This window comes from Bos javanicus, chromosome 19 (genome assembly GCF_032452875.1).
Source record: "Bos javanicus breed banteng chromosome 19, ARS-OSU_banteng_1.0, whole genome shotgun sequence".
Lineage (NCBI taxonomy): Eukaryota > Metazoa > Chordata > Mammalia > Artiodactyla > Bovidae > Bos > Bos javanicus.
In genome coordinates, this window is record NC_083886.1 from 24,855,635 (window position 1) to 24,881,894 (window position 26,260).

At 36.1% G+C, this 26,260-nt stretch overlaps 1 protein-coding gene across 3 annotated transcripts in view; it reads left to right on the forward strand.

Annotated features, from left to right (window-relative positions):
• PAFAH1B1 (platelet activating factor acetylhydrolase 1b regulatory subunit 1) overlaps positions 1–26,260 on the forward strand; it is a 68,106-nt gene that overhangs the window by 36,292 nt on the left and 5,554 nt on the right. For all 3 annotated transcript variants that reach the window (XR_009731267.1, XM_061390686.1, XM_061390688.1), the window contains exons 3-9: positions 13,775–13,859; positions 14,142–14,216; positions 15,094–15,300; positions 20,093–20,261; positions 22,181–22,283; positions 22,995–23,223; positions 24,408–24,509. Coding sequence is in view for 2 of the 3 variants with exons in the window: in XM_061390686.1 (XP_061246670.1) it covers positions 13,775–13,859; positions 14,142–14,216; positions 15,094–15,300; positions 20,093–20,261; positions 22,181–22,283; positions 22,995–23,223; positions 24,408–24,509 (970 nt within the window). In the remaining variant the exon portion in view is untranslated. The remainder of the gene's footprint in view (positions 1–13,774; positions 13,860–14,141; positions 14,217–15,093; positions 15,301–20,092; positions 20,262–22,180; positions 22,284–22,994; positions 23,224–24,407; positions 24,510–26,260) is intronic.

Sequence of the window (26,260 nt, forward strand, 5' to 3'; positions counted from 1 at the left end):
TTTGCTATCTGTTGCTGGTTCATCTAATAGCAACTTTTATACTTCTTATACCTCTCTTTCTTTATCAAATTTTATGCATTGATTCTCCCCAATGGAAGATGAAGGGAGTCTGTTATTTTTATGTTGTCCTGGTTGATGATATTTGTACTGTTTGATCTGATGTTCACTCCCTAATTCTTTCGTGCAACAACTTTCCTATTGTATTTTTTTAACACATATATTGAAGTATAGTTGATATATAAATAACTATACACATTTAATATGTACAATTTGATGAGTTTGGACCATTCTTATATTCTTATTTTGATTACTGTATTGTTGGGTTGAGTTCAGTTCAGTTGCTCAGTCGTGGCCAACTCTTTGTGACCCTGTGAACCGCAGTACGCCAGGCCTCCCTATCCATCACCAACTCCCAGAGTCCACCCAAACCCATGTCCATTGAGTCGGTGATGCCATCCAACCATCTCATCCTCTGTCGTCCCCTTCTCCTCCTGCCCTTGATCTGCCCTCAATCTTTCCCAGCATCAGAGTCTTTTCAGATGAGTCAGCTCTTCGCATCAGATGGCCAAAGTATTGGAGTTTCAGCTTCAACATCAGTCCTTCCAATGAACACCCAGGACTGATCTCCTTTAGGATGGACTGGTTGGATCTCCTTGCAGTCCAGGGGACTCTCAAGAGTCTCCTCCAACACCACAGTTCAAAAGCATCAATTCTTCTGCGCTCAGCTTTCTTTATAGTCCAACTCTCACATCCATACATGACCACTGAAAAAACCATAGCCTTGACTAGACAGACCTTTGTTGACAAAGTAATGTCTCTGTTTTTCAATATGCTGTCTAGGTTGGTCATAACTTTCCTTTCAAGGAGTAAAGTGTCTTTTAATTTCATGGCTGCAGTCACCATCTACAGTGATTTTGGAGCCCAGAAAGATAAAGTCAGCCACTGTTTCCACTGGGTCCCCATCTATTTGCCATGAAGTGATGGGACCAGATGCCATGATCTTACTTTTCTGAATGTTGAGCTTTAAGCCAACTTTTTCACTCTCCTCTTTAACTTTCATGAAGAGTTGTTGGGTAGATTTTGTCATTATGTACCTTTTCAAGATGGACTTACAGATGGACCTCTGTAGGTCATTGCATGCCAGAGAATACTTTTTTTTGCTCTCAAAGTGAATAAGTAAAAAGTGAAGAATTTTTAGATTATACATTTTTCCCACTCAATTATAAGTATTAATTTTGCCATGTTTTAGATGGCAAAAAAAATCTCAAATTCCAAAAAAGCACAAATCACATAGGCCTCATTTGCTGATCATAATGCTATAAAAATGCAATCTGTCCATCTGAGCATTTAAAATATATACTTCTAAATAGCTGGAATAAAGAGAGCAAAATGAACCTTAGGAAGTGAAGAAATCAATAATACGGTACTCACATCAAAAACCCCTAGGATATATAGCCCACTACAGAAAATTAGATAGTCTTTAATGAATCTTTAAAAAAGAAATGAACTTTCAGGAAAAAGAAAAATAAGCCTAAAGGAAGCAGAGAGAAGGAATTCATAAATAAAAGCAGAAATTAATGAAATAGAAGATATAGCTTGGTAATTTGACAGGTAAAATTAAAAACTAGCTTTAAAAATAGACTAAAATGAAAGTGAAAAGACACAAATGAACAGTAATGGAAAAGGCAACGTAAAATGAAGTCAGGTGATTTTCAAAATTATGAGAATGTTCTCTTAAGTTTGAAAATCTGAATGACCTGAGTGATTCTCTAGGAAAATATACGTGATCAGATTTGTTTAGGAGAAGTTAGAAAACTTGAATAGAACCTTGACTATAGAGGAAATGGTAAAAATAGGTACAGACCAAGTTCAGGTGATTTTCAAGCCTAGACTTCCTGTCAAGTCTTTAAGGACCAGTAACTTCCCAGATTATGAAGTCTCTTCCAGAACATAGGAAAAGGTAGAAAACTTAGGAATTCATTTTAGTAGGGTGGAGTAACCCTGACAGCAACAGCAGGCCAAGAGGAAAATAATAAAGAACACTACATGCTAATTCTTATATGAACTCAGATATAAAGAAATATAACAACTGAAGCCGGTAGTATATGAAAAAAATTAATTATGGCCAAGTATGATTTATTGCAAGAATGTAAAGGTTTTTCAGTGTTTAGAAACCTGTTAGTATAATTACCGTATTAATAAACAGAAGAAAAAAATGTGGTTAGTCCAGAGAATATAAAAGTTGTATTCTTAATACCCAATCCTTATTGTTAGAAATTCCTTAGAAAATAAGAAATCGAATATTTACTTAATTTGGTTAAGGCTTGTTGCCAGAATACAGCAGACATTAGAAATATCAAGTGCATTTCCATTAAAGTCTAGAACAAGTTCAGAGTTCCTATGCTCCTGCTACCATTTAAATTTGTATTTGAGATTCTAGCCAGTGCAGGGAGGCAACAAAAAGTATTAGAACTATAGGAAAGGAAGGAGACCAAGTGTATTTGTAGGTGATAGCATCTGCATAGGAGATCCAACAGAGTCAACAGTAGCTTAAAAATATGATATATTTATGTGTGTCTCTACACATAAAGATGTCTGTAAGATCTCTTGATAAGTCAAATAATCTGGTTGCTAAATAAGATGGTATAATACATTTCTGTTAAATACCCCCCCACACAGCTGTGCATTTCTTTTGTGCCTGTATCTGTGTAGATGCACAGATAAAGGCCTGAAGTGTCAAGCATGGTTACTTCTGAAGAGAAGAATGAAATTGGATAAATGTAGAATGAAGATGTGTGCCAGTATTGTTTCAGTATTTTAGAAGACAAAATATATTTATTTATTGTGTAAATAAAAAGTAAAAATTTAATATGTTTTCTTCTAAACAAAATAACTATAGATGATGATTATTCTCCGACATTATAGGTTGCAATGAAGAAGTGTTAGGTCAGCCTATTTCTTTTTGCTTTTCTGCCTAGGTACCCATAGTATCTATACACTTGTTCATGTTCCCCAAGCTAGGTTTTGTTTTGTTTTGTGTTTTTTTGGCTGTGTGGCATGAAGGATCCTAGTTCCCCTGATCATGAATTGAATTCCTATCCCCTTGCAGTGGAAGCATGGGAGTCCTAACTGCTGGACTGCTAGTGAAGTCCCTGGATGTTCTTTATGTTTTTCTCTTGGTATATTTGGTTATATTGTATTGTGTCTTTTGGATTCCTTTTATTTTTAGTTTTATGTTACCTTAGGTTTTTTTTTGAAAGTATAGAGTGTTCATCTATAATTTTCTGCTGCTTCCAGAGGTTATTTTTTCTCTCTATAGCATGCTTTCCTCTAGTTTACTTGCTTTGCTACTTTTCCTCTTCTCTTAAGAAAATTTACATGGGTCCTATGTGGCATTTTTGAGTATAGTTCTGTTTTGTGGAAAGAGTGATGAAGCTGGAATAGCTTGAAATTGAGTGTGCTGTCTTAGTACACCTTTCTACCTAATTAGTATAGTCCTTTGCTCTTGGGGCATTTTACCTCTTAGTTTTCCAGGTCCTTCTTGGGTGAGCTAAATCTTCCTCAAGTCATCTCAGGCCTTTTTCGGATAATTTTTTGTTTGTCTTCGTTGGCTAATTCTGGCTGGCACGTGTAAAGCTAATTCCCTTAACCCTTCTCTTAAATCCCCCTTTACCTGTAGACAGTGTCACTGCCCTAAGACTCCCCCGTGATTGCTTGTCTGTTGCTCTCTCCAAAGCTCCTGAAAACCACTGATCTTTTTACTCTAGTTTTGCCATTTCTGGAAAGTTGAAATCACATGGTATGAGGCTTTTCGGAATTACTTTTTTTGGTATTTATTTTGAGGTTCCTTCATGTCTTTTTGTTACTATATTTTTAAGCTGTGTTTTGCTTTGGAAAAGACTTCCCTTGTGGCTCAGATGGTAAAGCGTCTGCCTACAATGCAGGAGACCAGGGTTCAATCCCTGGGTCGGGAAGATCTCCTGGAAAAGGAAATGGCAACCCACTCCAATATTCTTGCCTGGAAAATCCCATGGACAGTGGAACCTGGTAGGCTACAGTCCATGTGGTCACAAAGAGTTGGACATAACTGAGCGACTGAATGACTTCACTTTCACTTGTGCTTTAGAAAACTAAACCTCTTCAGTTATTTGAGGGATTCAAGTTTTTCCTGTGTATGTATTTTAACATTGTATATATTTAGTGTCTATTAGAAAGTGACTCTGTCCTGGCCTTTAAAAAAAGAAAGTAAACATCTGTACTTTGCTACAAACTAAAATTAGATCTGTGCATAGGAGTACACTGCTGCTGCTGCTGCTGCTAAGTTGCTTCCCTCGTGTCTGACTCTGTGCAGCCCCAGAGATGGCAGCCCACCAGGCTCCCCGTCCCTGGGATTCTCCAGGCAAGAATAGTGGAGTGGGTTGCCATTTCCTTCTCCAATGCATGAAAGTGAAAAGTGAAAGTGAAATCGCCCAGTCGTGTCCGACTGGCAGCGACCCCATGGACTGCAGCCTACCAGGCTCCTCCGTCCATGGGATTTTCTAGGCAAGAGTACTGGAGTGGGGTGCCATTGCCTTCTCCAGTACACTGCTACCTGTGTGAATTAGAATCTCTTAATACTTGGCAACAAAGGCAAAATACATGAATTGAGTGCTGGGACTGAAATGAGACTCTAACTGTAGTTCATACCCTTTCAATTTCAAATTTTTTATGTTAAACTATATTTTCATTAACTATAAATATAAGTATATATTTAGACATACACTTCTTAATATGTTGCTTTCATCTAGCTTGTTTTGAGGTTCTGCTGGCTTTATATTTCCTTGGGGTGATAGAGTATGAGCCCTTCTGAGTCTTCAAAGGAAGATTAAAGTCATTCTCAGTTTGTGTTATATTTAATCTTTTTATTCTTTGAAAGCTTTTAATTGAAATATTTCATTCAATAGAACGCATCATATTCTGATCATTCCAAAATAACAGATAATGATGTACAGCCCATGGGGTCGCAGAGAGTCAGACACGACCTAGAGACTAAGCGCACATACTGTAGGAGGTGCTGGTATTTTCTGTTGTTAATGTTAGACTTGTCAAACAGTAATAGTAAATAAAGCATATTTCATTTGTGAAATTGAACCAAGATTATAAAATTGCTTAATGTTTCAAGATTTTGAAATGTTTCAGCATTTATTGAGTGAGATGTAGGCATCTCTAAAGGTAATAAGGATGTGGTCATCAATGTCAAAATTGTTGGTTTTCTGTCGAACTCATACAGAGCTGCAGAACTTTTATTGTGTCATGACATTTTAAGTTTCACTGAACTATTTGATTGTATTTTAGAAGATTGTATTAAAAGAGAAGTCATACTGAAAAGAGAGGAGGGCAGTGCCCCAAATACAATTAAGGAAGTTGAGAAAGTTGTATGCTGAGTGGCTCCTGTTTTTTGTGTGTGTGTGTGTGAAGCTGACGGTCAGCTGAAAGGTGGGATACAGTTAGATGTTTGAGAGTACAGAAAAGAGACTAGGGACAAGTGAATGATTCATCAGGCAGCACTGGAATGACAACCATGTATTATGACTTGACCCTTACAAGTTTTTTTAGCCAGGTAATTCTAGGGATGTCTGTTGTAAATATCTGATTTTAAATGATCTTTACTTTTATGCTTTAGGGCTTATTTATGATGCTCTTTGTTTATTTAGTTGGTATCCCATCTAATCTTCCTATATGCTTCTGATAAGTAAGTCTTTTTAAAATGTCACTTAAACTGCTTTTTCTTGCCTTGCATGTCCTTCATAATGTTTCTGTCCTATCTTTCAGCCATTTCTGTCATAACTCAATCTCATTTCCAGTATTTATATCTATTATTTATGTGATCACTTTTGGAACAATTTTAAGTAATGGTGATTATAGGTATTCTTTTCTTGTTCTTGGCATTAATGCAGATATTTCTAGTGTTTTACCGTTAACAATATTATTTATTGGTTGAAGGTTTGATGGATTTCTTTTTAAAATATTAATAAGATATCTTTTTTAATATTAATGAAGACCTTTCTGTTGTTAAAGAATGTTCTAAAATCAAGAATGTTGAAGCATTTGATCATACAGATATTGAGATCTTCATCATATTCTCATTCCCAGTTCCCCTCAGTATACCAGGTACCTGTTCTTTTACTTAATGATGAAGATAAAAGTCCACTTACCGTGATTTACCTAAATTTTATTTTCCATTACTTCACCACTGCCAGAATTAGGTCTCATTGTAACCTCTTGCTGTGCTTTACTTGTCCCAGGACTGGTAGTAGTTGAATCCTGGCCTACCCTTTTGAAATATATTCAAGTGTGATGATGAAGGATGATTATTACAATCCTTTGTCAAGGCACAGGAGGTTGGAGAGGTATAAGACCTATGGCCAAGAACTTACCTTATCAGTACTGCCCTTTCCCCAAAGTCTCAGTGGGTGCTGGTAGCATACTTAAGAAACCATGTTACCTGCCTGTCTGAGAGTTGGCTAATGTACGGCAGCAGTTTGTGGAATGACCCGCAGTAGTGTCTCTGCACGTGCACTGAACTTTATTCACATCTTCACCAGGACTGTGTAATTCATCTTGGCGTTTGTCTCAAATGGCATTGCCTGGGTCATTGTGAGGGTTGTCTTCTGTAGCAGGGCACTAAAGACGATGATGTGCTCCTGGTGGCATGAACTTGCATGCTTGATCCTGCTGGGTCTTGTCTTCCTATTATCCTGGTGGTGTGCCCTCCTAACCCGGTAGGGATCCCACATTCATAGGGCCACGGCAGCCTATTAGAGCAGTGCACATTAACCCCACTGCTTTCCTCATTCCTGAATAGGTGAGATCAGTGTGTCCTTTGTAATGGACCTGGTGAGAAGACATCTATTTGTCAGTTTCTAACTCAACCTTGTTTTTCCTCATATAAACAATAACGTTTGACTATTTATAGAATTCCTAGAACATTTTTATTCAGCCTTAGAGTACTGGAGTACAGAGTTTGAAGAAACACTGTTATTGTCATTTTGGTTTCAGAAGACCTGAATTTTGATTCTCAGCTTCACCATTTATTAGCCAAAAAAAAAAAAAAAATCTATTTAAGCTCTATGAGCCTTGGTGTCTTTACCTTTGAAAAACAACATCCACTTCGGTCCCCTGTAGTGCATGCTCTGTAATTGTCTCTGCTTCAGTTTTGTTGGTAAGAAGTGCTGGGGACCCTGAAGTATTCTGCTTTTATTATGGTGTTATCCAATCTTTTTAGAGTCGTTTTTGTTTAACTAGCAGTTCATAGCATTTTGATACTCTTATCTCTATAAGAATGTGAGGTTGTATATGGGTTGGTAGTGGTGGGATGTTTTGTATGACTGATACTACTGATACTACTGCTACAAAAATTGTCTTGGGGCTATAAGAATGAAGAGCATGTAGGAAGTCAACTAAAGTGCCTAAAATACAATCCTTGCATTTTTGATAAACTTAAGAATAGTTTAGAAAAACAAAATCTCATTTGCTGTTGTAGCAGTTTCACCGGAGAGCAGCAGACTGTGTCCAGTGTAGTGCTGTTCCATATGTCAGCGTAAATTCAGAAAGTCCATCATCTCAGTTTGTTCTTTTGATTTTAGCCATTTTCTGTGATTCTACACGGCTTTATTGATTTTGGTTCTACTCAGAGTGACCTGTTGCACTTCTGTGTGAATTTTTCCTTGATTCTAGTGATTCTTATTTTTCTTCATCTCCGAAGGCTTAGTAGATTTACTTAACTCGTATATGAAGTTTCTTTGAGAGATTATTATAAACTTGTGCTTTGATGCCCTCCTGTTTTCAAGGGTATGCATCTTCCATCATTAATAAAGTGATGAAGATCAACTCTTGAGTCAACAACTGAAATTAGTAGCAAACTTCAGAAGCACCCTTTAGGCTTTTGTAAGAAGTAGCAGATTCTTCAGTCTTATTTATTCTTTCTTTATGTGATGGTGGTATGCCTTGCCTGCGTTAGAGGTTCCGTGTTCTCAGTATCAGTTTAGTTGGCTTAGATGTTGAGTGGCGAGGTGACAGGGGCGGCGGTGCTAGAGTTACTTGGCCATGGGAACCTGGTATTTGATGTGGAAATAGAATTGACTAGACTGTTCTGGGGCGGGGTTGTAGACTTTGTACATCATCAGTATGTTGTACTTCCCCCAATGATATCATACACATTTAAACTTCAGCTTTATTTACTGTAGTTTTGTTTATATTCCCTTTTTCTTTGATAATTCAGTATTATGATATTTTGGACCACCCCCAAGAAAAAGAAGTGCAAAAAAGCAAAATGGCTGTCTGAGGAGGTCTTACAAATAGCTGTGAAAAGAAGAGAATTGAAAAGCAAAGGAGAAAAGGAAAGATATACCTATTTGAATGCAGAGTTCCAAAGAATAGCAAGGAGAGATAAGAACGCCTTCCTCAGTGATCAGGGCAAAGAAGTAGAGGAAAACAATGGAATGAGAAAGACTAGAGATCTCTTTAAGAAAATTAGAGATACCAAGGGGAACATTTCATGCAAAGATGGGCACAATAAAGAACAGAAATGGTATGGACCTAACAGAAGCAGAAAATATTAAGAAGAGATTGCAAGAATACATAGAACTGTACAAAAAAGATCTTCACGACCCAGATAATCACGATGGTGAGATCACTCACCTATAGCCAGACATCCTGGAATGTGAAGTCAAGTGGGCTTTAGGAAGCATCACTACGAACAAAGCTAGTGGAGGTGATGGAATTCCAGTGGAGCTATTTCAAATCCTAAAAGATGATGCTGTGAAAGTGCTGCACTCAATATGCCAGCAAATTTGGAAAACTCAGCAGTGGCCACAGGACTGGAAAAGGTCAGTTTTCATTCCAATCCCTAAGAAAGGCAATGCCTAAGAATGCTCAAACTACCGCACAGTTGGACTCATCTCACACGCTAGTAAAGTAATGCTCAAAATTCTCCAAGCCAGGCTTCAGCAATACATGAACCATGAACTTCCACATGTTCAAGCTGGTTTTAGAAAAGGCAGAGGAACCAGAGATCAAATTGCCAACATCCACTGGATCATCGAAAAAGCAAGAGAGTTGCAGGAAAACATCTACTTCTGCTTTATTGACTATACCAAAGCCTTTGACTGTGTCAATCACCACAAACTGGAAAATTCTGGAAAAGATGGGAGTAACCAGACCACCTAACCTGCCTCTTGAGAAATCTGTATGCAGGTCAGGAAGCAACGGTTAGAACGGGATATTGAACAACAGACTGGTTGCAAATAGGAAAAGGAATACCTCAGGGCTGTATATTGTCACCCTGCTTATTTAACTTATATACAGAGCACATCATGAGAAATGCTGGGCTGGAAGAAGCACAAGCTGGAATCAAGATTGCTGGGAGACATATCAGTAACCTCAGATGTGCAGATGTCACCAAACTTAAGGCAGAAAGTGAAGAGGAACTGAAGAGCCTCTTGATGAAAGTGAGAGAGGAGAGTGAAAAAGTTGGCTTAAAGCTCAACATTCAGAAAAGTAAGATCATGGCATCCGGTCCCATCACTTCATGGCAAATAGATGGGGAAACAGTGGAAACAGTGGCTGACTTTATCTTTCTGGGCTCCAAAATCACTGCAGATGGTGACTGCAAGTCATGAAATTAAAAGACACTTACTCCTTGGAAGGAAAGTTATGACCAACCTAGACAGCATATTAAAAGGCAGAGACATTACTTTGCCAACAAAGGTGCATCTAGTCAAGGCTATGGTTTTTCCAGTGGTCATGTATGGATGTGAGAGTTGGACTATAAGGAAAGCTGAGCATCAAAGAATTGATGCTTTTGAACTGTGGTGGTGAAGACTCTTGAGAGTCCCTTGGACTGCAAGGAGATCCAACCAGTCCATCCTAAAGGAGATCAATCCTGAATATTCATTGGAAGGACTGATGCTGAAGCTGAAACTCCAATACTTTGGCCACGAAGAGCTGACTCATTTGAAAAGACCCTGATGCTGGGAAAGATTGAAGGCAAGAGGAGAAGGGGACGACAGAGGATGAGATGGCTGGATGGCATCACCAACTCAATGGAGATGAGTTTGTGTAAACTCTGGGAGTCTGTGATGGACAGGGAGGCCTGGTGTGCTGCTATCTATGGGGTTGTAAAGCGTCGAACACGACTGAGCGACTGAACTGAACTGCTGCTAAGTCTTTTCAGTCGTGTCCGACTCTGTGCGACCCCATAGACAGCAGCCACCAGACTGCCTCATCCCTGGGATTCTCCTGAATGCCGTGTAATAGCTCTCTTTTTCTAAACTGTTAAGTGTAAATATGGTTACTATTTAACTTTGATTGGATAGAGAACACATGCCTGATATTCTCAAGTCTCACTGCTCCTCCACAACTCCAGTATTTTACAGTCTTCATTTTAAGCCTAACTGTAGAGTGGGATACTTAGGCTACCTTAAGTTCTGAAGCTGTACTTGCTAAAGTCAACAGGGACCTCTGAATAGCCGGATTGCTTGAACACTTTTTAAACTATGTTTTACCTCTCTCAGATCTTTGTCACTGGTAGTGATTTCCATTTCTTTGAAATGTCCTTCTCCATTGGCTTGCTGACATCTCTTAATTCTTGTACTATAACAGGATTCTTCACTTTCTGATGGCTTCTGAAAAAGTTTGATATCTGTCAAGGTTCTGTCATTTACTTTCTACATTCCTTTGATCTTCCCATTATATACCTTCTTCTGAAGTGCCTTTCACCACTTATGGTTTGAAACACTGCTACCTATTTACCAGTTTTCCCAAATTCTTTCCTTACATCAGATCCAGCTCTTAAGCTTCTGATCTTTGCATTCAGTTACCTTCTTTATCATATATCTTTACTTAAATGTCTTATAGCCACTTCAGGTCAAAAGATTTAAAACTGAACTAATTATATTCCTGCCTCCCCCTTTTTTTGCCCCCCTCTTCTTCTCCTCTTCTGTCCAAGTAAATGTTATTACCATGTACCAAAAACTTGTGAATCAACTGTTTTCTCCCATGTCCCACTTTGTGTAGGCTGGTCAGAATACCCATCATTAAAAAGTCTACAAATAACAAATGCTGTAAAGAGTGTGGAGAAATTGAACCCTCCTACACTGTTGGTGGGAATGTAAGTTGGTGCAGCCACTATGGAAAACAGTATGGAGTTTCCCTTAACAGTAATTAAAAATAGAATTACTGTATAATCCAGCAGTCCTACTTCTGGTCATACACCTGGACAAAGCCATAATTCAAAAAGAGAGTACCCCTTTGTTCGTAGCAGCACTATTCACAAAAGCCAAAACATGGAAATACCCTGTCCATTCATCAGTAGATGAGTGAATAAAGAAGATGTGATACATATATACAATGTATTACTACTCCGTGATAAAAGAGAACAAAATAATGCCATTTGCAGAAACATGGATGCAACTAGAGATTATAATACTAAGTGAAATAAGTCAAAAAGAGAAAAACATTATATCATTTATATATGGAATCTAAAATTATGGTACAGATGAACCTATACACAAAACAGAAGCAGACTCACAGATCAGATTTGTGGTTGCCAAGAGCGAGAAGGGGAGGCAAAGAGATGAACTGCAACTTGGAGGTTGGTAAATGTAGACTGTTTCATTTAGAATGGATATATAACAAGGTCTAGTGTATAGCACTGGGAACTGTATCCAGTCTCCTGGGATAAAACATAGTGGGAAAGAATATTTTAAAAAAGAGGTGTGTGTGTGTATGTATTACTCAGTCACTATGCCGTACAGCAGAGATTGGTACAACATTATAAATCAGCTGTATTTGAATTTTAAAAGTTTGTGTGTTGGACTTTTTAAATTGCAGTATAGATTCACTTTAAAAGCATTTATGAAGAAATTTAGTAAATGGAAGTATATGAAAATGGAACAGCTCCAGTTAAAGGAGGGAAGTGTAGTGTCCTACCCACTTGGCCAGGTTCTTCCCCACCTGCTCAGTAAAGATTGATTGGGATTATTATCCTAAATTGCTTCACTACCCGTTTTATGACCTTGAATGTATCAATCTCTCAATTATGTAATATAGGGGTTATACACTTTTCTACCTAACTTAACAGCATGGTTTTAGGATCAAAAGAGGCAGTGAATGCTGTTTTTTAGATTTAAAACTTTATAAAAAGTTTTTATACAAGTTATACGTTCTCACATAGGCCTGTCTTCCAAACACCATTACTTGGGGGGTTAGGTTTCAACATAAGAATTTGTGGGGTATACAGGTAATCAGTCTGTAGCATCTTTTGACTTAAAGGTAAAGATGTTTGAAAAGCTTTGGCTATATGAATACTTACTGTAACATTATTTTAAATGTTGAAACACTGACAGGTTTTCAGTGTATTGAATGAAATGAACAGCTATGTGACTTGATTAAAGCATACATGGTGATGTGAATATATAGGCAAAGAGCATGATATGAGTGACCTGTGCTGACCTATGTTAGTATTAATCTCAAAATATTGGGATTTTTTTTTAGTAAGGAAAAGGATATAGTTTCTTCTCCTTTTAATATTCTTACCTAGAGAAGTATCATCATTTATCTCTCTTTCCTTTACCATTAAGATAATAATTGCTATAATTTGCACATGTTACGTGTACATATTGTCTGTTATATGAGCTTCAGAATTGTAAGCTGTGTGTAGTGTGTTCAGGCAAAGTTCCAGCACTCAGGCTTGACTCTGAGGAAGGAGTAGAGCTGCGTAGGAACAGTGAATATTTACAAATACTACCTAAGATTTTGTAAACCCTTGACGTTTTTCCCTTTGTTGCCTGGAGAAGGAAATAAAGCTAAGTGATAGATAGATGTCTTTTAGTGTCTTTGTTTTCCTTACCATTTGGGATATTCTTACAAAGGGTCATTTATTTGTTGAAGGTTAGTTTGTTTGTAATATAGGCTTTGACAGCACAGTATTTGATGAAATTATTTTGGAGAGCCATTGCCTTCCTATTTGTATTACTTCAGAAGGCCCAAGTAGAACTGCTTGGAAATTACAAAGTAGTACTATTTACAGTTTCAGGTAAAGAATTTATTTCTGAATGAATCAAATTATCCATTAATAAAACAGGCCAGAAGGTACAGGCTTGTAAGAAGCACATACAGACTCACAATAATAATACTATACTTTCTTCAATCCCACAGCCCACAAATGTGATGTTCTAACCTTGTAATTCTAAATTAATTTCTCATTCTATGATACTGTACTGTTTGTAGCTTGTGCCTTTTTTCCACCCACTCTCATGGTTTAAAGTTGTCTCTAATATTAAAATGCTAATTATAATTTTACCAGAACAATTCTCCTTACAAAACTAAATTTCATTTGCTAGTCCTTGAGTTTCTGTAAGAATGACAAGTATTAAATAGTAAGGGAGGGCTAAGTGTAAACATGAACAAAATTGATTGTCACAGAGTGATAACTAGTTATATAAGCCAGGTCTTGATACAACTTGTAAGGTAAACAACGCATTAGAAATATAACTAAAAGTTCAAGAATAGTATTAACAATCTTACGGATATGCTATGAAGGGTTAACTATTTTAGAGGCTTTTGTGGGGTTGGTGGTTCATTTTCTTATGAAATGCTTGTATAATTGGAAGGGTAATCCTCTTTAAAAAAAAAAAAAGAGTGTCTTAAGGTTTATGAGATTTAAAAAGAAAATACTTTCTTCAACATAGAAATGAGAATTTATTAAAAGTCATTTGAATTTATTGTCTTTCAGAAATCGAGCTATAGCAGATTATCTTCGTTCAAATGGCTACGAAGAAGCATATTCAGTTTTTAAAAAGGAAGCTGAATTAGATATGGTATGTTTGACTTTTTACAGTTACTCATGTAGTTGATGAGTAGATTTTATTGAAGTATTAGTAGTTAGCAGTCACCTCAGTTATTTAAAATCTTGTCATTTATTATGGTTTTACTTGGCACTAAACCTGAAATTCACCCACCAACACACACCTTCTTTGTATAATCAGATCATTTTAGTAATGTTTGGGCTTAGAGAGTGAATGGTGTGTATGGCTTGAGCTTTTGTATTTGAGCCCTTTTTTCTTTCTTTTTTTTTAAATCTACTTTTTTTTTCTCTCTAGAATGAAGAATTAGATAAGAAATATGCTGGTCTTTTGGAAAAAAAATGGACATCTGTTATTAGATTACAAAAGAAGGTAACGAAATCTTTTTCTTTTAGTTGTATTCAGAGTATTAAATATAAACTTTGAAAGTATCAACATAATAAATTTTTTTCTGCATTAGCAGTTATGTTAACCTTAAAAAGATAAATAAAAATACATTTCTATGCATTATGACATATACAGACCATTGTTGATACATTGCTAACTTAGGCAAACAGGAGTACTGGCTGGGTTGAATGTAACATAGCCCTGACTTCAAGGAATTGGTACTGAAGAACCTATAGATGGGAAGAACACATGGAACCAATATGATGCTAGGAAAAGAGCACTAAAAGGTGCTCTGAGACGTTTCAATTTCTTCTCTGAGCTTTGATCTATTAAGTGAGGGCAATAAGTAATATTCTGGTCCTAAAATTTGTACTTTGAGTAGGCAAAGTTAGAATTAATAATGTTGTTATAACATGATTTAATCCATAAAAAGCCCTTAGTAGGAAAGTGCCTGGCACATAGATGTCAGTAGTGTTAGCTTTTATTATGAATATTCTGATTAACAGGTACAATGTAAACGAAGTTTGGAAAGAATTAACTAAGGGTGGCAGAGTTGGAAGGGATCAAGATAGGTTTCCTACTCTTCCTCGAGTTGTATGGAGCACCTTCCAGATTCTTCAAGTTAAGGGGTTCAGACACAATTGTATTGAGTTTTTCTCAATGTGCAGTTTTGTCACCCCACTAAGATTTTAGTGTTATGTAATATAGATAATTTTCAGTTAAATCTAACAAATGCTTTGTAAATTGCTAAAATTTTATTCTGCTTATATGGATGCAAAATAAAGGCAGTTTTAAAAAATACCCAATATACAATTTTTATCAGAATCTATCTGTGTATAACTGCTGTGTGTTCCTTCTTAAGGTTATGGAATTAGAATCAAAGTTAAATGAAGCAAAAGAAGAATTTACGTCGGGTGGACCTCTTGGTCAGAAAAGAGACCCAAAAGAATGGATTCCCCGTCCACCAGAAAAATATGCATTGAGTGGTCATAGGAGTCCAGTCACTCGAGTCATTTTCCATCCTGTGTTCAGTGTTATGGTCTCTGCTTCAGAGGATGCTACAATTAAGGTAGTTTTTCTTTCAAAATTGAAAGATGTACAATAGGATAATTGTTAAAAGCAACTTTAATGTTAATTTGAGAAAATTGGATGTCATCAGTTTAACATTGGACAATAATATGTCACCTAGTGCTTGGATAACTTGTCTTCTTGAAGACTGGAAGTGTAAGTATTTGCCTTATTTATAAGCAGGAGGAGAAGGGGATGACAGAGGACGAGATGGTTGGATGGCATCACCGACTCAATGGACATGGGTTTTGGTGGATTCCAGGAGTTGGTGATGGACAGGGAGGCCTGGTGTGCTGTGGTTCATGGGGTCACAAAGAGTTGGACACGACTGAGCGACTGAACTGAACTGATAAGCAGAAGTGATAGATGCAAATATAGGATTATAAAACTAGTAATTCAGGGGATAATATATTATGCAAAAGAATTCAATAGAGGACTTTTTTATCAGGAAAAAAGTTGTTTCTATAGTTTCCTTTGATTCAGACACGATACAGTGACAGTTGTATAACCACATACAGAAAGATAAGTAAAACATGGTTTTAAAATTTTAAGTAGGTTTCTCTATCTAAAGATTATTTCAGATTAAGTTCTAGATTTTAACTTTGATTTGTAGAGGTATAGCTAAGAAAATGTGAGTAGATTGCCAAGATTGTTTTCATCATATAGCAACAGTCAGCATATAATGCAGGCATGACTTAAATATATGTACTTAACCTGTTCTTCAAATTAAACAGGTTGTATGTTTTCCTTTTGTGGTTTCTTTAGTCTCTAAATCAGTGGCTTCCTTCTTCCTGTGGGCTGGTGATCGATGGGGCATGCTGCCAAGTGATTTGAAGAGAGTCTTATATACATATTTGCATTACATGTTTCTGTAGGCCGAAATGACTACCTCTCCAATGCACTAATATGTTGCTATCTTTCAGATTATGTTGACATGTATTTAATTTATTAACTTCATGATAGTCTTGTCTACTAAAAACTGCACTCCTGTCATGAAGCATGGGGTTAAGATCGACTTGTCAAATAGATGGAAAGCTCAGTCTTAACCTTTCATTTTGCAGCAGTGGTATAAGAACATAAACAAAACTGCTAAGGTGCCATCTATTGGGTTAACTTTAAAACATTACAAATGGAAGTTTTAGAAGATTGATCTATAACCATAACACATATCTCAACAACTACTAAAATTCTCTCTTCCATTTAGTCTTTATTTAATGTGTACACATGGCTGTTTTGTTAATGACAAGCATTTGTATTTATTACCTTTTTTGATTAAACTTATTTTAGAAATACTTTTCTTTTTTTCTGATGAAATCATCATTTTTTGTCATTTTTAATGACAGTATTTTAATTGCATCGTTTAAATATCTGAAACTATTTCTGGTTGTCACTTAGAATTAGTTCTTAAATATTAAGAAAAATAAACAGCAAACAAAACTGAAAAAATACCTTCAATTAGTAAAGCAGAGGATGGATTGATTTAGAGTTCAAACACGTATGATAAACAGTTTACATCTCAATAGAAAAAATGGACAATAGGACACAAACAGGTAATTCATAGAGTAAGGAAAAATAACCAACAGTAGAGCTTTGGCCTCATTACCAATAGTAGAAAATATTAGTCACTCAGTGATGTCCAACTCTTTGCGACCTCATGGATTGTAGCCCTCCAGGCGCCTCTGTCCATGGATTTCTCAGCAGAACCAACAATAGAACTTTGGCCTCATTACTAAGAGTAGAAGAAATGTAAATTAAAATAGATGTCAAATCTAGCAAGCTGTTTTACTTTTTATTTTTTACTTATTTTTTATTTTGTCTGTGCTGGGTGGTCATTGCTGTGCTGGCTTTTCTTCAGTGGTGGCAGACAGGAGGTGCTTGCCAGTTGCGGGCGTGGTGCGGGCTCCTCACTGGCGGCTTCTCTTGCCGTGGGGTGCAGGCTGCAGCAGTTGCGGCATGTGTGCTCAGTGGTCGCAACCCCCAGGCTCTAGAGCACAGGCTAGTCGTGGCGCATGGACTTAGTTGGAGCCACAGGCTGTGGAATCTTCCTGGATCAGGGATCAAACCTGTGTCTCTTGAATTGGCAGGTGGATTCTTGACAACTGAGCCACCAGGGAGGCCCCCAATATTTTACTTTTTAAATGAGAATTCCCAGTTGTGGTAAGAATTTGATGAAGCAGGCGTTGTCATTACATTTGATACAGTCTTACAGGAGAACAGTTTTAGCAGAATATATGAAGGGCTAAAAAACGTAGTTTTTGACTCAAAATTCTTTTTCAACCATCACTGTCTTACCTAAGTATTGCAGAATGAGGATGGATATTTTTCAACATTCAAAGGTTTTCACTATAACGTTTTCTATAGTAATGAAAAAAATTGCCTTTTGTTTAGAAAATAATAGGAATTACTTCTAAAAGAACGTTTGCTATTAAGTTTTTAATGGCATGGAAAAATTCTTATGATAAGACACAAAGGGAAAAACAGTTTAATGACGTATACACAGGCACTGTACTTTTTTTAAAAAGAGCATAGAAAAAATGGAAAAATCATGCCATTGGTAGGATAGTGGATATTTTTATTGCCTTTATATCAGTACATTATAGATTTTTTTATCATGAGCATTTATTTTATAATCATACAAAAGGTAAATATCCAGTAGAGAAAAAATTGATTATCTTTAATTCCTGACATTTATAAACATTATATTACCATGTTTGCTTACCATTTATGAAGAGACATGGTTCTGGGTATATTTATTAATATTTTAGAGGAAGATGCTTCAGTGTTCTTTAATGAATGCAGGAAACAAAGTTAACTGAAATGGAAGTGAACTTCAAGGTCACACCTATCGTCAGAATGTATTCACCTGAACTCTTGGTGTTGAAACAATTAGATATCAAAATGGGTAAAGATAATATTAAAAAAAAAAAAACACCTGTCAACTGATACAATAACATTCATGAACATAAATGCAAAATCCTTAACAAATTATAAGCAAATTGAATCCAGCAGTTCATAAAAGGGGTAATTAGTATGTCATAACCAGGTAGGTTTTATCCCAAAATGCAAGATTGGTTCGATATTTAAAAATTAATTGGTGTGATATATCATATCAGTTAAAAAAGCATAATAGGTTCAGGAAAAGCATGATAAAAACTCAACAAGCTAGGGAGGGAGCTTCCATAGACTGATAAAAGGTAAAGGTATCTGGTAAACCCACAGTGGACAAAATATTAATACTTAATGGTGGAAAGCAGTTCTTCCCCCTTGAGTTCAGGGATCAATGACTACTTAAATCCATGTTTGTATTAGAGTGGCTAGCCAATGCAGTAGAGAAGAAATAAAAGGAATACAGATTGGAAAGGAAGAAATATTACCTGCAAATGTTACTTGCAGATAACATGATTTTCTGTGTAGAAAATCCCAAGGATTCTTCAGAAATTTGCTAGAACTATGACTGAATTTAAACAGAATGCCAAGATATAAGGTCAATATATAAAAAGTATTTCTATAAACTAGAATAATTGAAAATTGAAATTCTAAAATGCCATGATAACATCAAAAACCCCTCCAGTATAGTTAAGAATACATTAAAGAAAAAAGAAGAGAAGGAAATGGCAACCCACTCCAGTGTTCTTGCCTGGAGAATCCCAGGGACAGGGGAGCCTGGTGGGCTGCCGTCTATGGGGTCACACAGAGTCGGACACGACTGAAGCGACTTAGCAATAGCAGCAAAGAAAAAAAAATACATTAACAAACTGTGAAAAAAGCTAAACATACAGTAATCACTTCAGTGTGGAAGTAGTTGAACATGTAAATGGTAAAATTTTTATGTGTTTATTTTGGGGGGCATACATAAATTGTCTATAAAAGAAATGTTTTTAGAGGATTTTTTGTGTGCATTTTTTTGCATAGTTGTATAATTTTGTGGGGTTTTTTTAATGTAACATTATTGTATACATGCCATAGATTCCTTATATCTGTGTGGCAGTCTCCCTAATATTGGATGTTTAAATTGTTTCTAGATTTCAAAATGCATTTTCTAAGTTTCTTTAAATTGGTTGAAATACACCCTATCGCAGATACATTTTATTATGGTAAGAATGGAATCAGCTGTTTGATTTTAGAGCACGTACGTAATTAGTGTTAATTACAGACTTAAGACTAGCATTTGACCACCAGAATAGAAGTTCAGTGTGTTCTTGAGATGTGTTTATAATAATAATTATTCTTGATCATTATTTTTATCATCTTAGAAAAATTCTTTAAAAATGTGACTGTGGCTCAGTGCTTTTACATGAAAATGACCATATGCTTCTGTTAATCTGCTATTTAAAGACAGTTACATCTTGGGAAGTCTTTCCTTGGCTGCTTAGATGTCTGAGCTCTGCTTGTCTAGTAGAATTGGGTATTCCTTCATCATTCCCTTAATACTCTACATATAAATTCATGTCAGGCTCCTGAATTTTTTTTTCTATTTTTGGTACTTATATTTACTTTTTAACTTGTCTGTTGCCTGCTGTCAGGCTGAGACGGGACTCTGATCTGTGGCAGTCACTAGCACGATTAGATATATGGTGGATACTTAATAAATGTGGTTTTAGAGGTTTATTTAATAATCGTTTTTCTCTATAGAGAAAAGATCAATTTATGCTTGAAGATGTGATGATTCTAAGACAGTTATCCTTTGTTACTTGCTTGGTTAGTCAGTATAGCGCCAGACTGACCTGCCAAGTGCAAATGTGAAGTGAGAAAGGAATGATGTGATGCTAACCGATTTTCTGTTCACTTGACAGGTGTGGGATTATGAGACTGGAGATTTTGAACGAACTCTTAAGGGGCATACAGACTCTGTACAGGATATTTCATTCGACCACAGTGGCAAGCTTCTGGCTTCATGTTCTGCAGATATGACCATTAAGCTATGGGATTTTCAGGGCTTTGAATGCATCAGAACCATGCATGGTAAGCGGTAGAGGATAGCATTTGATATTGGTTTCTAACATAGTATTGCAGAGGGGAGAAGGATAATGTTTTCTAACAGTGTGCAGGTTCCCTTCATTCAGTCCTTACTGTGTCAGTGGAGGAGCATATGATATAGATAATCCATGGATAGTCATGGTCATTGAGAGTTGTCTCTGTTTTGAGGTTTTAAGTATCTCTTTGTGCTTGCGTGCTCAGTCGCTTTAGTTGTATCCGAGTCTTTGCAACCCTGTGGACTGGAACCCACCAGGCTTCTCTGTCCATGGGATTCTCCAGGCAAAAATACTGGAATAGGTTGCCATTTCCTTCTCTAGGGGCTCTTCCCGACCCAGGGTTTGAATCTGCGTCTCTTGTGTCTTCTGCATGGCAGGTGGATTCTTTACCACTGAGCCACTTGGGAAGTGTCTCTTAGTGGTTATAAAATACTTATTTTCACAAATATTTTTGGATGAGAAAAACTGCTAGGGCATCTATCCGTTCTTCAGAAAAAGAGAAAATGAAGTTACTGAGGTTTTTTTCTTTCTGTTTTTCATTTTTCTCATTTGGGAAACTGAAGTTAGAGAGTAGATACAGTAAAAGCTGGAACCCAGGTTCCCTTGCTCACTTTTTAATATCCCACATACACTGTAGTCTCATTGTTATCTTCTCCTTGTCCTAGAGACTTTTTTCTGAAGCAGTTTGGCTTTCTGGAAAGAGCATGGGCTTTGAAATCAGATACCTGGATTCCGAGTCCTACTTGTTTACTTATGGCATTAGGAAATTTTAACCTCTTTAATCTGTAAGGTTAATAAAACTTAAGTATTAAATTAAAAATTGAAGCCATAAGGCTTGTGAGGATAAAATGAGGTTGTATGCTTGAATCATCTGGTTTGGTACCTGGTACATAGGAGGTGGTCACTAAATAAGGATTTTTGTTTTTTAAAACATGATGAAATATGGATGTTTGGATTTTATATAAGGATTTTATATTAACTGTGTTAATAATAAACTATTTTAAAATACATTATCCAGTGATGTTAGCACATGAGAAAGCTATGCAATCACCTAGATGGTGTAATTTGAATAGTATGCCCCCCCCTCCCCAATTTAAGTGCATTAGGGAAGTTTACCAGTTAAAGGAGTTTTATTGAATCCTTTTGTAAAATCTATTTGTTTTGTGAGGTAGCCTGTGTCTTATTGCTCTGACTTAAAGAGTTCTTTCCAATCGTTGTATATTCCTTTAAATGATGTGATACTGAAGAGAATATTCTGGGGCTTTTTTTTTGCCATAGGATAGCTGACTAGCATTTTGAATGATGTATTTTATTTTATTTTTTGCTCCTGTGCACATCAACACAAAAAGCTTTCAACCACTAGTTTCTACATAGAGCCAAATGCCCATTTTTCTTATCCATTCTGTTCATCTGTGTAAATCTTATTTCTATTTTATATCTTAGAATAGCAACCATGGAAATTTTTTTTTTGTTTTGCTTTTTAGTGCTCAAAAACATCCGGTGTATTAATATATTCAAATGCTGATGGTACCGATTACCTATGATTTTAACACATTATTGGCTGGGGGGTATTTGCAGAAATGAACACCGTATGGTGTTAATAGGTCTCCAGTTAATAATATGTTAAAACAAACAAACAAAAAAAAAGGTTAAAACAGTTGTGCAGGTTGAAATGTAAATTGAGCTGGCTACTTATTTCATTGTGAATTGTTTTATTAGTTACTAATTCCTTAACAGTCCATTACATTTTTGTGTAAATCCAAGTTTCTTATCAAATTTATATGAACTCCATTGTATTTAAAGTAGCTGTGATACTTGAAATCCCGTGATGAAATCTCATGGTAAATTAAGGCTTAATTGCTCTTGGTGATATATTGTTTAATATATTAACTGTGTTTTGTGTTTTAGGCCATGACCACAATGTTTCTTCAGTAGCCATCATGCCCAATGGAGATCATATAGTGTCTGCCTCAAGGGATAAAACTATAAAAATGTGGGAAGTGCAAACTGGGTAAGTAGATTGAGTTGAAAAGGCATCAGCTTAAAGAAATAATATTCAACAAAAAATCCAAAACTATGTTCTGACTGTTCTCCTAAATTTGGCTGTAACCCAGAATGATTACCATGACAGTTACATTTTAAAACTTAAGTTTTAATCTTTAAATGTCTACCCAAAAGGAACAGAGAAATTACGGAAGAAACTCTATATCCTTGAGAGCCATTTTCTATGTAATGGCTTATTTTCTCTGTGGTCTTCTTTTAGGTGATCTCTCTGAGTTGAATTAAAATGTAAATAACATTTGTGCAGGTATGCCCCATTAGGCTTAATTTGGTTGTGCTTAGAATTACATGACTGTTATAATAAAACCTTAACCTACTGGTTTTGTCCAGATTAGTAAAGAGCATGCCTTTTCCCCAACATGGCTAGAAATATTTTTGTTAGGTTTACTGTGTGTGCTTAGTTAAAAGATTATATTTCTCTCTATTTTTTTCCTTCTAGATTTTGATAGCTCTTTAATGATATTTCCATCAGCTTATTTTAACTGATGTTTGACTTTCCAGCCTGTCTCCCTCTTTTATTAACCAGGAATGTACGTGTATTCTGTTGACTTGCATATGATGCCAGTTCTCTTCGTTCCAGTGCATAGCTAGTTTTGTATTGCTTCTGGGAAGGGCCCCAATGATTGCCCTTCACAGTGTAAATTATTATGTATTTTTACAGCTACTGTGTGAAGACATTCACAGGACACAGAGAATGGGTACGTATGGTGCGGCCAAATCAAGACGGCACTCTGATAGCCAGCTGTTCCAATGACCAGACTGTGCGTGTATGGGTCGTAGCAACAAAGGAATGCAAGGCTGAGCTTCGAGAACATGAGCATGTGGTAGAATGCATTTCCTGGGCTCCTGAAAGCTCATATTCTTCCATCTCTGAAGCAACAGGATCTGAGGTACTATATGATTTGTGTTATTTCATGATTTTGTGGCTGTTATTATTTGAGAACCTTAAATGACCTTCCCCGAAATCTGTTTCATGCCATTAATGCGTTATAAAATCTGCATCCAGAATTCTGAGTCTTGAAATTCTTTCCAACTTGCAGATAGATGTGTTTATATTTTTTAACCAGTGGTTATTGTTGCTGTCAGTTGACCCGTGATGTGTGCTAGGGTTAGGGTAAGTGAAGTGGTCATTTAAATTAATCAGAAATTAATTATAATTGTCCCTGTTTTAAGAGTATACCAATACAAAACAAAACTTATGGGAGAAGTTAAAGTCATCTTCTAGGAGAATAGCTTTTCTCAGGACTTCGGTGGTGGTCCAGTGGTTAAAAGACGCAGTTTCCTCATCAGGGAACTGAGATCCCACATGCCATGTGGCATGGCCAAAAAATAAAAAGAATAGCATTTGTTTTAAATGAAGAATATTTCATAGGGAGGTCTCTGATATTCTTGATCATTTGTGCTCCTCATGATTTCATTCTTGGTAATTAATACTTTTAAAATTACAGAATAATTATTTCTGTAATATACTGTTCTATGAGCCAAAATTCTTTTTCATAGCAATGTTCCTATTGTGGGGTGTTTTTTTTTTTTTTAAATAAATGAAAACTCTCTCACCCTCACCTACTCACACCAGTTATTTTTCAAAATGAAGCTTTTTTGGTAATCTCTTCCTAGTTGGCTGGCTAGTTGCGTTTTCAGGTTTGTTGTTTTTTTTTTTTACTGCCACCTGGTGGTGGTTACTTACCACGTCATAGATTCATCGCGGCTGGGGTAGGAACAGTCGTATCCAACTCTTTGTGACCTTGGATGAGTAAGTCCTGGATATCTAATGTACAGCATGGTGACTGTAGTTAACAGTACTGTATTGTATACTTGAAATTTGCTGAGAGGGAGGGTACATAACACACACAAATGTGGTAATGTGAGGTGATGATTGTGTTAATTAGCTTAATTGTAGTAATCATTTGTATCATAGCTCAGAACATAAGTGGTATGCCTAAAATACATATCGTTTTTATTTGTCAAAAAATGCGTTTTTACAAAATTAGAAATACAGATCATTGTTGTGTAGTTGTCATTTAAGTCACTAACTTCTTGCCCAGGAAATTTCATTTTTGTATGTTTTCTGTAGACTAAAAAAAGTGGCAAACCTGGGCCATTCTTACTGTCCGGATCCAGGGACAAGACTATCAAGATGTGGGATGTCAGTACTGGCATGTGCCTTATGACCCTGGTGAGTTGGCATAATTTCACTGTTGCTTTCGCATTTTTACTCTGCATATCTTTTAGGGTCAGATGCCTTGTGATTTCCTAGTAAATCTGAATTATTTGAAGTTCTAAAATAACTTCTTTATAAAGATACTTTTTGGTTAAGAGTATGGTTACAGTGGTATGGAGGTTATTTCTATAGACTATTACATTATACAGTGGATCTACAAAGCCAGTCAGTGCTAGGAGGGAGATTCTAGCCATTGTATCTCTAAAATTATGTACTATCTCCTATGAAATACGTGGAAAACAAATTTACAGACTCATTTTATATTTTTTGAAACTGTGCTTCTTGATCTCATTATATTTACTTTTAATGAATCCTTTTAACTTACTATCTATTCTCATGTTCCAGTTTTATTTGGTTATTTTAAGCATTCAGAAATAAACAGTATTAGCTCTATGACTTGGAAATCTGTATTTCATTTAGGAGCCTATTTCATCTAGATTTTAATATGAAGATATATAAATTATAAGAAGATACTATGGACTTTCTTGTTTGCCTTCAGGAGTTCTAAGGGGGCCCATGGACATTAATCCAGTGGCAGCTTTTATAATTTGGCATGCATGTTTGTTTAGAGGTTCTTCAAGTGTTAATCATATCTTGAAGCGACTGTCTGTCTTTGGGATATGGTAGACACGTATGGAAGTATTATCAGGAACTGACTGGCATTCTTAGAATGCTAGATTTCTAATAAAAAAAATAGATACGTAGTATATTTTAAAAAGAAGAAGAAGAACTGATTTAAAAATTAAACTTTCCTCTTAGTATTCTGAGCTGAGTTCAAATATACTATCTTGCTGTTTGAAAACATGATCTACATTTAAAAATCAGAAAGCACGTGCTCTCTTCTTCTGGAACAACACAGGTCACCATTAATTTCCCTGGAGGTTTCTGCCTCCTGTTTTTCAACTGAAAGAGGATTCTTTTTTTCTGCTTTATTTTGGTGTGGCTCCAAGAAACGTGGTTTGACTTGTATTGAATCTTCTGCAACTCTAGTGATTGGTGGGTGGCTTTTAGAGATCACTGTAATATAACAAAGTGTTTTAAATAAGAGCAAAGAAGGAAAAGTAAACCAAGGCCAAAGATGTATCACCTTGGTCATCTTTTTTTTTTTTTTAACTTAGCTCTTTTGGGGGGTTCTTTTACAAAAGCAGTATAGTTTATTTACATTGTAGAAAATTTGAGAAATAAACAGAAAAAGGAAAGAAAAAAGAAGAAAATCACCCTCAGATCACTTTACCATACCTGCTAATAACTACCAACTATATTAGAGTAGAGCTGTCCATTAGAGCTGTGTGTGTTGGTGTTCTGCGTCTCCACTGTCCAGCATGGTAGCAACTAGCTGCTAACAGTTATTGAGCATTTGAAATGTGGCTAGTGAGACTGAAAAACTGAATTGTTTAATTTAATGCTAGTTTATGTTGAAATAGCCATACACGGTTAATGGCTATCCTGTTGGACTGGACTATTCTAAACTCTTTTCTTAAATTACTATGAGGATGCATGTGGTAGTTTTTTAAAAACATGTGAACATGGTATACTATACATACTGCTTTGCAGTAGACTTTTAACTTAGAAGGTATGTGGCATTTGCTCATGTCGTTAGATATACTCAGTGCATACAGTGCTTTGTTGAACATTTTTGTTAACTAATTAGTCACCTTACACATTCTTAATTATTTCTTAGGATAAATTGTAAGAAATGGAACTGC